General features: G+C 42.7%; 1 protein-coding gene across 3 annotated transcripts in view; it reads left to right on the top strand.

Moving 5' to 3' along the window:
* Usp8 (ubiquitin specific peptidase 8) overlaps nucleotides 1–12,170 on the top strand; it is an 85,495-nt gene that overhangs the window by 53,315 nt on the left and 20,010 nt on the right. Inside the window, exons 12-17 of one of the 3 annotated variants that reach the window (XM_004639001.2) lie at nucleotides 915–995; nucleotides 1,775–2,037; nucleotides 3,285–3,497; nucleotides 4,347–4,557; nucleotides 10,468–10,704; nucleotides 11,358–11,500. In XM_004639001.2, the coding sequence (XP_004639058.1) occupies nucleotides 915–995; nucleotides 1,775–2,037; nucleotides 3,285–3,497; nucleotides 4,347–4,557; nucleotides 10,468–10,704; nucleotides 11,358–11,500 (1,148 nt within the window). Of the gene's footprint in view, nucleotides 1–914; nucleotides 996–1,774; nucleotides 2,038–3,284; nucleotides 3,498–4,346; nucleotides 4,558–10,467; nucleotides 10,705–11,357; nucleotides 11,501–12,170 lie in introns of those variants that run through there. The other 2 variants (XM_023724047.1, XM_023724046.1) reach the window with 2 other exon arrangements.

The raw sequence follows: 12,170 nt of genomic DNA, 5'->3' as shown, positions 1-12,170 counted from the left end.
TCATTCACCACCCTGGCCTGCATTTACTTGTATAGTGCTTTATCAGTGCTTTGTGGAATAAATAAGTGTAGCGGTACAGAGGGAGCAGAGTGACTTGGCGCAGCCGTTGCTATGTAATCCTGGCCGACTGTTGAGCTCTTTGTGCACCAGGGTGCAGGGCATATCCTTCTCTCTGCCATCATTGAGTCCTACCCACACATCCTACTCCTCCAAACTCAGAAAGTGCCAGGGTTAAAAGGGGCCATGGGACCTGCAGCTCAGGAAGGCTAGACTGAGTGCTCTAAGCCAGTGGGGCACAGGACGGACGGTGTGTTCTTGTGCTTGAACTGTGGCCTCAGTACAGGTGGTGTGTGGTGGGGAAGGAATGTGTACCCCAGGTAAAAGCACCCACAGAGTGCGAGCCACGCCACCTCGCCATGCACGCCCCATGTTGGGTGCAGGGTTTGTGTGGACGTCCACTGTCAGGAGGTGACCCACACGCATGTCCCGGGCAGCAGCTCTGGCCCTTATATCCTGCTTCCAAGTGGCCTTCAGATGCCATTGTAAAAACTATTTTTAAAGCTCCTGAAATGTTGTTTTCACCTAATTTTCCCTTTTATTTCCACATTCCTGTTCCTCTTAATGTAATATTTAGACCTTGAGAAAAGTAGATTTCTGTCATCTTTTTTTTTTTTTTTTTTTTTTTTTTGTGGAACTGGGGATTGAACTCAGGCCCTTGGACTTGCCAGGCAAGCGCTTATTCTACTGAGCTAACTGCCGGCCCAGATTTTTGTCATCTTTGAACCTGTTTTTAAAACATGAAATGGCAGCCAAGGCAAGGTTCTTTGGTTGTTTGGCACAAGTACGTAAGTTTCTAAGTGGCAAATTTTAACTGAAAAAATCAGACTTTTTTTTTTTTTTTACCTCCTACACAGGCTCAGCGGGAGCCTTTGACGAGAGCACGGAGTGAAGAGATGGGGAGAATCGTCCCAGGACTGCCTTCCGGCTGGGCCAAGGTAAAGGTCACGCTTAGATCTTGAAGCGGGGAGCACAGGTACTGTGTTCTTTTAAATTAAAGTCTTTTGTATCTTCTGTAATGAAAGAGCAATTCTCTTTCTTCAGTGTAAGAGGACATAGCTTTCTCCTAGTTGCTGCAGGGTTAGATTTCTCCACAGCCCTGGCTCCCAGCTGCAGTACATGAGCGTTCAGGCAATATTCTTTAGTAGTAGTGTTCGTGTGCAGCTCTGGTCACACTCACCTGGAATCCCAGCTGTGTGGGAGGCTGAGGCAGGAGGACTGCAAGTTTGATGCCAGCCTGGGACCCTGTTTCAAAATAAAAAAGGATGGGTATGAGTTCAATCCCTAGTACCAAGTACTAGTAATCATAATGTTGTATTCTAAAATGTAAATTTCTTTGAAAATTTAATGGGAGAATTGATCATCACCATTTCATTGAAATCATTTTAGAGACTGGCAGTGTGGCTCAGGGGTAGAGTGCACACTTTTTAACCCAAAAGTAAAAGTAGCTGGAGTACTGTGGAAAAGCTGTTTCTGTATAGTGGTCATTTTGCTGTAGTTTTTGGGTTTGTTTCTTTTTGTGTGTCTTTTTAAGACAGGGTCTCACAGTGCAGTCCAGGCTGACCTTGAGCTCCCTTTGTAGCCCAGGCTGGTCTCGAACTCACAGTGATCCTTCTGCCTCAGCCTCCTAAGTGCTGGGATTACAGGTGTGTACTACCACCACACCTGACTCATTTTTGGGTTTTGACCTATTTTAATTTTTCCTTTTCCATCTAAGTTTCTGGACCCGATCACCGGAACCTTCCGTTATTACCACTCACCCACCAACACTGTCCACATGTACCCACCAGAAATGGCGCCTTCCTCTGCTCCTCCTTCCACCCCACCGACTCACAAAGCCAAGCCCCAGGTTCCTGCTGAGCGGGACAGGGAGCCATCCAAACTGAAGCGCTCCTACTCCTCCCCCGACATCGCCCAGGCCGTGCAGGAAGAGGAGAGGAGGAAGCCCACGGTGACGCCAGCCGTGAATCGGGAGAACAAGTGAGTTTGTCCTGGCTCCTGGTGCGCAAGTCGGGCAGGCAGTGTGTGTCAGCACCTCTGCTCTAACTGGACTGCTGTACTAATGCTCGAGTCAGAAATTGCTCTGGGTGGCCATTCCAGCCCCTCTTACCTAAGGGACATGAAAACATCCCTGGTTTTCCTCCCGTGCGTTAACTTCCTATTCAGGCGAGGTGTTAGCCTACGCAGTGAGATAGAAAGGGTGAAGTGCCCATAGCACCTGTGCAGCAGACCACCCTGGGTCTTCCTTAGACTTGCTGTGATTCTTGCCTCAACTGTGGGAAGTATTGGTCTGCATTGCCCAGCCCTCAGGTTCCAGTCACACGAGGGCCAGGCTGGCCTGTGGTGTTGAAGTCCCAAGCACGCGTGTCTGCTCTGATCTCGTTCTGCGCTTCACCCTCTGCTGCGTTCTGCTGTGCTGGCCCCGGGGGTGAGTGGGACCCTGTTAGGCTTCCCTCTGTAGTGTTGCATTTAGTTGTTTTCCTGGGTTCTACCCTTTCTGAATCTAATGCGCCTGGCTTACCACAGGTCGACTGTGAGGAGTCAGCTTTTAAGCCAGCCCTCCACTTGTAATCTTTACATTTGGGAGGAGAAAGGGAATAGGTGGAAATATAGTCGGCCCTAGGTAGCCATGAGTTCTGCGCCCAGGGCATCAGTTATTAAGGTTCTTGGCCAAGAATAAGTCACCTTTGCTGAAGGAGGAAAGAGAAAGAGAAAGGAAGATCGAAGAGAGAGAGAAGTCAGTCCTGAGCAGATGCAGCCATTTTGGGCCGTTGCTTCCCTGGTGTCACAGTAGGCCACCTGTGGCCAGCTCGGCTCTAGGCCAGGTAATAGTACTCCAGACGCCTTTCACATCTGCCCTCCACTGATAGATACGATTAGAGCTTTTGGCATTCTGGTTGAGTTCAGATACTGAAAGCTGTTAACCGCCTGGGATCGTTTGAAAGATACAAAGACACTCTGCCCTCTGGCTCTTAGTTCACAGAAAACTAGAGAATCTCTGAGGCCCATTTTCTAGACCCAGGGGCCCAGCTAAGAGGTTGACAGGATGGGCTCCAGGTCACAGGCAGGTCTGAGCGGGTTACTGAGCACCTGAAAGGCCCAGCACCTTAGGCACAGGTGCACTAGCTGGACGAGGGTGACCATGGTGCGGAGCTGCTGCCCTTTGCAGTGTGGGCCTCCGTTCAGGTCTGGCCCCTCATCCACATCCTGTATCTCTCTGCACTCAGGCCAGTGTGCTACCCCAAAGCCGAGATCTCAAGGCTGTCTGCCTCTCAGATTCGCAATCTCAATCCTGTCTTTGGTGGCTCTGGACCAGCCCTCACGGGACTTCGGAACTTAGGCAATACATGCTACATGAACTCGATCCTACAGTGCCTGTGCAATGCCCCCCATCTGGCTGACTATTTCAACCGGAACTGCTATCAGGATGATATTAACAGGTGAGTGAATAGGCGCCTGGCTTTTGCAGTACGTTGCTGAGAGTGCCCAGCCAGCCCTCCTGTCTTAGTACCTTTTGTGCTGCTCAGCAGAGTACCTGAGACTGGGTCATTTATAAAGAACAGCAGTTTATTCTCGCAGTTCTGGAGACTGAAGTCCAAGATATAGATGCCCCCCTGTGGTCATGGCCTGTGTACTGCCTTTTCTAAGCACTCCAAGCTCATTCCTGAGGGACAAGCCTTGTGACCTAAGCACTTCTTAAGGTCTTGTCTCTTTAATTTTTTTGGCAGTATTAGGGATTGCACATAGGGCCTGGCATATGCTAAGCAAATGCTCTGTCACATAGCTAAGTCCTCAGCCTGTTGTAGTTTTGTTTTGAGACTGACCGTGAATTTGGAATCCTCCTGCTTCAGCCTCCCCAGTAGTGGGATTAGAGGAGAAGGCCCTGCCACTGCACATTGGCATAGTGGCAGCACCTGAAGTTTGGAAGAGATGTGTTCAAACCATAACCCCTACCACTCAGCTCTGAAGAAGTCTAACTGGAAAAAGGGAAAATACATTTATTCATTAAAAAAAACATAGAGGAAAGCCAACTCTGAGACAGGTGGAAAAGCAGCCCCAGAAGGCAGAAGCTCACCTCACGTAACTGCAGCTGGCTGGTCAGAGGGCACAGAGCTCACGCCACACCACACCATAGGGCAGACTGAGCAGAGTGAGGTCCGAAGTGTGTGGAACGTGTGCTGCAGGCATCCTCCTGGAGGGCCGCAGAGCGCGTGCTGCACTGCGACAGCGAGGACCCGCTCGCTTCAGCTTCCTTTATCACTTTGGTGACTTGAGTTTTATTTGCACAGGTCCAATTTGTTGGGGCATAAAGGAGAAGTGGCAGAAGAGTTTGGTATAATCATGAAAGCACTGTGGACAGGACAGTATAGGTACATCAGCCCCAAAGACTTTAAAGTTACCATTGGGAAAATCAACGACCAGTTTGCAGGATACAGCCAGCAGGATTCACAGGAACTGCTGCTCTTCCTCATGGACGGTCTCCATGAAGACCTAAATAAAGTAAGAGGCTTGCTGTTGCTACGTTTCCAGCTCCTCAGTGCTGCACAATAGCACTGTCATCATTTTCACAGCAATTTAAATTCTAGTTGGTGAGTGCTGGGTGGTAGTTTATTCAGATACAGTACATCGTACTGAAGTGTGAACCGCAGTACAGGTCTGGTAAGTCTACAGTCTGACAAATGGTAAGTTAGGTGAAGTGTTTCCAGGCGTGTTTTGGATTTTGGATTTTTATTTTTTATTTCTTTTTTATTGAGAAACAAATAGCAATGAGACAGTTTCAAAACTGATTAATAGGATGGTTTCAATAATTAATACATTGTACATTGTTATCTTCGTAGTGGTTATCCATAGTACAAGATACAGACAGGATATCCTGTCCAAACACTGTTAGTACAAATCTTTCTTCTCACTGAATTAAGCGAAAGTAGCTATATCTATCCTAGCTATTCTGTATATACAGATACAAAATGGTCCTTCCTTTGTATCCCCTTTTTTTATTTAGTCCTGACAGAGATGGGTATTCCATTGGCATCTAAATACTATAGGTGCATGAATTCAGCACAACAATCCAACACGGTCCAGCAGTCCACAATAGTAGTGGGTCATCCACAGAAGTTGTTGACTTGAGCCTTTCACAGCTCAGCATATTAATAGGGCTTTACTTTATATACCTCATTTTTATATTTTTCTGCTGCATGGTTAAGACCATGATAAAGCAAGACCTATACAACAAGAAATGTAACTTTTGTATCTGATAAGGCCAGTTAAGTACCCTCAGGATTTATCCTGTAAACCTGTACCGCAGTTTGCAGATGCTTTGTCAGTGTCAGCCATGTGGATGAGTCATGGCTATTGCTTGACAAATTTGCTCTCTGTGAAAGCCTGAGAGAATGTTTTCTCTCCATATGACTCTCCTTAGCACACTCCACATCAATCATGTTGCTCTGTGGCCCCATAATCTTCTTGATCAGAAAATTTGGGACACAACTGAGTCACATGATATTACAGTATAGGTTCTCCTATGTCCTGAGTCTTCACTGACCTTGAAAGGCTAGGGTCAAAATATTGGCTGTCCTTGCAGCCCTTCTATTTCTCTAATTTTTGGTCTGCAAACTTAGGTTGTTAACCCTCCAGAAGAGAGGCTTATTCTTACCCTACAACATATGCAGTTGGGTTTAATCTTAACACTATCTGTCTGAATATCAAACATTTTAGCCATATCATGAAACAGGTATTTTCCATCAAGTACTTGATATGTTAAACTTTAAGTCCCTACAGAATATGGAGGAAAAAAATTTTAAAAATGAAAAATATTTAAAGAACATGAATAAATAATTATGTATTTTTACACAGAAATTTAGAAATCTAACCATATACAGCATTGTAGCAGGACACTCCTATGACATTTTTTTCCCTATGTCTTTTCTTTCATTACCCTTTGAAAACAAACTTTTGCTTGAGAGACAGTATGGTAATAATTGGTATGTCATGACAAGAAGTACATATTTAGAAGACCAGAATGACAGGCATGCCAAGCGTGACCCTTCTGTTACACATTGCTGTCTTCAGTGCAGTTGCTTGGTTCACAGATATCAGCATATATAGTCAGTCAGGGTGAGAATCCTACCAATTAACTGCTAGTTTCAAAAACCTGCTGATGTTTCTCAGGATCATTGCCTTACCCATCCTGTGTGTATAAATGTATGGCTTTGCACCTGTCATGTTTCCCAGCTTTTCTCCTTGCCCTCTCCTTGTCCAATCCTCAAGTTCTTGCTTTCCTTTTAATTGTGTTATATGCCTTTCTATTTGTATTTCTTCCTTTGAGTTATACTAGGGAGACTATATGATATTTACACATGTGGGTCTGGTTTATTTCACTTACGAGTATATCATCAAGTGGCATCCACTTAAATATAAATGCTTCAAGTTTATCATTCTTTATAGCTGAGTAATACCTCATTGCATAAAAATACATCTTTTTCAACCTTTGCTCATGTGATGGGCATCTTGGTTGTTTCCAAGATTTGGCTATCACAAATTGTGCTGCTATAAACATAGGTACACATATATCACTATGATACGATGTTTTCAGTTCCTCTGGGAAAATTCCCAGTTAGGGGGATAGCTGGCTTGAATGGGATTTCCAGTCCTAGTTTTTTAAGGATCTCCATACTGATTTCCATAATGGTTGCACCGATCTACATTTCCACCAGCAGTGGAGAAGGGTTCAATTTTCCCCACAGCCTCTCCAACATTGGTTGTTGGTTGATTTGTTTATGATAGCCATTCTTTCTGGGGTGAGATGGTATCTCAGTGTTGTTTTAATATGCATTTCTTGGCTGGTGATGTGGAACATTTTTTCATATATTTATTTGCTTCTTTAATTTCATTCTCTGAGAAGTGTGTGTTCATCTCAGATGCCCATTTCTGGATTGGGTCTTTAAATTTTGGGGCCCTAGTGTTTTTTAGTTCTTTATAAATTCTAGAGAGCAGACCTTTATCTGAGTGCTTATGAAGATTTTTTCAAAATTTGTGGGTTGTCTTTTCACTTTGTTGGTAATTTCTTTTGACGTGAAAAAACTTCTCAGTAAGAGCAGGTCCCAGTTGTTAATTCTTTCAGCTGTTTCCCATGCAATTTGATTTTTGTTCATGAAGTCTTTGCCTACCCCTATGTCTTCAAGAGTTTCTCCTACTTTCTCTTCCAGGAGATTTAGTGTCTCTGCTTTAATGTTTAGATCTTTAATCCATGTTGACTTTAGCTTAGTGCATGGTGATAGACCTGGGTCAAGTTTTAGTTTTCGGCATGTAGAGAGCCAGTTTTTCCAGCACCATTTGTTAAAGAGGCTTTCTTCCAGTAAGCATGTTTGACCCCTTTTTCGAAGATCATGTCGCTGAGTGTGTTCATAGAGGCCTCTGCATCTTCTAATCTATTCCATTGATCCTCAGGTCTGTTTCTTTGCCAATACCATGCTGATTTTATCACAGTAGCTTTGTAGTATAATTTCAAGTCAGGAATTGTAATGCCTCCTGCCTTGTCTTGTCTTAGTTGGCAGGCTTTTTATTACATTTCGTATTTCATTGGCTGTTATTAGGTTATTGAGAAATGTTATAGCTTCTTGATTCAGCTTTGGTAATTTGTGCCTTTCTATTTGTCTTTTTCGGCCAGGATTGCCTTTGCTATTCTAGGTCTTTTCTGGTTCCAAATAAATTTTAGGAACAATTTCTCTAGGTCTCCGAGGTATATTAATGGTAGTTTGATAGGGATTGCATTAAATTAAATTAAATTGCATTGATAGGGATTGCATTTGGCTGTACTCCCAAAATTAAATTGTTGAAGATTATGGCGTTCTGTATGCTTCGTTTACCTGAATGTCAGAGTGTTTCCTCATATTTGGGAAGTTTTCTGCTATTGCCTCTGCCCATATTCTATCATTTGTATTGACTCCTTTCTCATTGATGCCTGTTAGTCTCACATTGTTCATCTTTGTATCATTTTGCAGGTGATAGATTATTTTTTCCTGCATCCTAGTTGTTTTTAAGAGATCCTTTCTTCTCACTAGCTGCACCACCGTCAAGATCTGAAACTCTATCTTCACTTTCACTCAGTTTTGCAGGCTCGTGACTGAGATTTTAAGTTCCTCTATCTCTCTTTGACTCTGCTTCATGCGATCCTTTTCTTTCCTGTATTGCTCATTCAAGGAATCCATCATTTCTATAATCTACTCTATTTTTTTTATCAATGTCTTCTTTAGAAGTAGTTATTAATTCTTTTACTGGAGTTTTTTTCAGATTGGGTTTCCTCAGTATGTTTCTACATTTGATTCTTTACTTCAGATGCTATGAGTTCAGAGATTTCTTTTTTTATTTCAGAAATCAATTCTGCTCTGAGTACCTCTATACCTTTCTGCTGTTGTTTCTTTACTTCTGATGCTATTAATTCATACATTTCAGCTGAGCTAGTGTCCTCTGCACTTGTTCTGGGTGGGCTCGAGGCCTGAGATTGCATTTTGCTCCTTCTCTTTGTCATTTCGTATAGCACTGACCTCTGACCTTTGGTGCAGTTAAAACCTTAGAGCCTACTGAAATTCGGGTTCAGATCTATTAAGTTTGAGTTTATCCAGTTATGCCTGGCTTGGGTCTAGCTGTTGTGTTCAGCTCCTTCCTGCTGCAGCCGTTGGAAGTGAACCTGTTGTGCCCCTGGCCCAGGGGCCACACGGGAACGCAGAAGCTCTTCCATATACTAGCTGGGTCTGGGTTGGGCTGGATCTGGGGGTCCCTAGAGAGTCACAGAAGTTCTCACTCAGCAGGCTTGGGGGTAGGGACCCCAGAGGCAGAGGCAGGGTTGCAGGGGTCCCAGTGGCGTGGTAGAGGATCTCACTTATGCGGATGCCTGAGTTTTGGTCTGAAGAGATCCCGCGGGCACAGCGAAGCCAGAAGCTCTTGGACATACTCGCTGGGCCTGGGCTGGGCTGGATCTGGGGGTCTCCTGTTTTTGTTTTTTTAATTTTGCAATATTTACCTGCAGGTGATGAGCTGTTGTGGGAATTGCAGGATTCATTTACACTTCATGTATATCTTAAACACATAGCCTGGTTAGTTTTTTATAGTATTTTTAAGTAATTTTGTACGTAACACAGTTTTGCGGTATGTAATTTCCACTTGTAGCAGCATGTTTGCGCTCAGATTGTTTTGGTTCTAGAGCATTTTGGATTCTGAGATGAAGGCTGTTGGATCTGCATTTGAAAAGTTGTGTACGTGGTGGTTTATGCAGCGGTTCACAGATTGTCCTGCTGACCAGCTCTTGAACGTTAAAGTAGTTACTGTGATGTTATATGTGGCCCACGTGTGAAATGAAGTCATCTGTGTGGTTCTATAAAGATAGCCTGAGGATCTTTAGTATCTATTCATTTTATTGTCTATCTGTATTTACTATACAGCTTGTGCAGCAATCCCCCGCTCATCACGGAGGTTACAATCCAGACACCCATGATAAGTGAAGCTCAGCGAAGTAGCGACGTTGTATTCATTTTAGTATTTATATACATTATAAGGCTTTATAAAACCTTCCCACACTCTTATAAACCTTTCCCACACTTTTAAAAACACTTGTAATGTTCTTAACCATTTTGTAAACTCATAAACCTACATAATTTTAACAACATACATATACTGTATGGTACTGCAAAACCTTGCGATACAGAAAAAAATCTGCAATAAATAATTTTGATTAATATTTTTTAAAACTCGCAAATCAGTGAGTCTGCAAAAGTTGAACTGCAAAATAGGGACTACTGTATATATTATTCCATACTATGTTCTTGTACTTTTTTTTTTTTGAACTTGTGATTAAACTCAGGCCCTTGTGCTTGCCAGACAAGCACTTATTCAACTGAGCAATCTCCCTAGCCTCTGAAAATGTTTTCTTTTTTTTTCTTATTTTCTAAAATAAGAATTACTCCATGTAAGTAAGTGATTCATGTGATGGGTTTTAGAGAGCCATGTATCGCTATGTAAATTTTTATGCCACAGCTTTTAGCACTCCTTGATTCTTTTTTCAGGTACCTTTGGGGTCACCATACTAATTGTGATGACAATGAATTATATCTATTTAGTTGCTGCCCTAATTCTCAGCTCTATGTGGGATGGCTTTTTCCAAAATCAGACTTCTCAGCTTTTTTAATAAAAAAAATTATGAAATTCAAACAGCTTGCATCCTTTTAATTTAAAAAAGTGGTGTTTTTCAGTTTGGCTAGAGTTAGTTAGTTATTTATTTATTTATTTTTAGCACTTGATAAGATTTCCTTTATGAATATTATAAGTTCTTAAGTCTAGAAAGTATTTGAATCTTTCAATTATGTATTTAAACGTTGTCTTTTATGTATTAACATACTTAAATCATCTTACTTATAGGCTGATAACCGGAAGAGGCATAGAGAAGAAAACAATGATCACCTCGATGACTTCAGAGCTGCAGAACACGCTTGGCAGAAACACAAGCAGCTCAATGAATCTATTATCGTTGCACTTTTTCAGGGTCAGTTCAAATCCACGGTACAGTGCCTCACCTGTCACAAAAAGTCCAGGACATTTGAGGCCTTCATGTATCTGTCTCTACCACTAGCATCCACAAGTAAATGTACACTACAGGTGAGTTCCATCTGGGGCGAGCATGGTTGGCCAAGGTGTGTTTGGATCCGCCAGTCCACTTCCAGCCGTTTCCCCTAGACAGATGGCTTTTATAAAGTCTTCCTTTTCTAAAGCTTTCTGATTAAACACTCTTTGGGAGTTGATGATGTATTGTTAGATGACGCTGTTTTCCTTCTCCCCTCTCTCTCCTCCTGTCCCTTAGTGCTAGCAGTTGAACCCAGGGCTCCCTGGCAAATACTCTGCCACTGAGCCACACTGCCATCCCATAGTTTGTAGTTTTAAGAAGTTGTAAAAGTTAATTTGGAAAATTCTGTTGACTTGAACTGAGATCTACTTTTTATACATAGGTGTTTTCAATGAGCATATTGAGGATTGATGCAGCAGTTTAGTTTTCATAAAGCTCCCAGTGCATTTAGTCTTGCTCCCGGCAGTGCATCCTCTTAATGCACTGTCAGGCAGAGTATGGGAGTCCCATGTGCCGCCCCGCCCCTCAGTAGCCGTCTCCACTCCCTTCCTGGGCTGTCTCATGGGAACAGGACTTAGTGTTGCTTGGACGACTTAGTGTTCACACAGGGTAGCTTCCAGAGGCGTGCTCTCCAGTACTGTGTGCAGAAGTCAGTTACTGAGTGTGTGCTACTTACTTTTTCCACCAGGATTGCCTTAGATTATTTTCCAAAGAAGAAAAACTCACAGATAACAACAGATTTTACTGCAGTCATTGCAGAGCTCGGCGGGATTCTCTCAAAAAGATAGAAATCTGGAAGTTGCCACCTGTGCTCTTGGTGCATCTGAAACGGTAACCATGCAAATGTTGTCCTGTTCTGTAAGAATTAGCTGAAAGGATTCTGGGTTCCGGGCAAGTTACAGTTAGTGCACTCCTGCTAAGGAAACATAACACAGGCTGGGACGTATATCCACTTAGGAACGTGAGGTGGAAGTGACTCTGGGTGACAGTGCCACTGTGTCTTGCCTGGGTGTGGGATTCACTTCATCAGAGTCTGTGCAGCTAATGACTGCATCACAGATTCCAACATTTTAAATCATGACATCAAATGGAACTATATAAACCATTGTACAATACAGTTCTAACGCAAAGCCCAGTAGCAGCTAAAATTTAACATGCTAACATTAAACTAAGCATTAAGCATAATAAAGCTGATTAGGTTCTTTTTTTTTTTTCCATAATTTTATTGAGAAACAAATAGCAATGAGACAGTTTCAAACCGAACTGGTAGGACAGTTTCAATAATTAACACATTGCATACATTCTTCCTAGTGGTTAACTGCTGTACAAGATGTAGACATGATATCCTATTTACAAACACCATTAGAACAAATCCCTCTATTCATTAAGAGAATGTAACTGTAATCTATCCTAACCACTTTGAATACACAGATACAAAATGGACATTCATCTGTATCCCCTTTTTTGGTTAAGTTCCATCATTTAAATATTATAGGTGTGT

Source organism: Octodon degus, unplaced genomic scaffold (assembly GCF_000260255.1).
Source record: "Octodon degus isolate 3935 unplaced genomic scaffold, OctDeg1.0 scaffold00105, whole genome shotgun sequence".
NCBI lineage: Eukaryota > Metazoa > Chordata > Mammalia > Rodentia > Octodontidae > Octodon > Octodon degus.
This window is presented reverse-complemented; position numbering and strand designations above follow the sequence as displayed.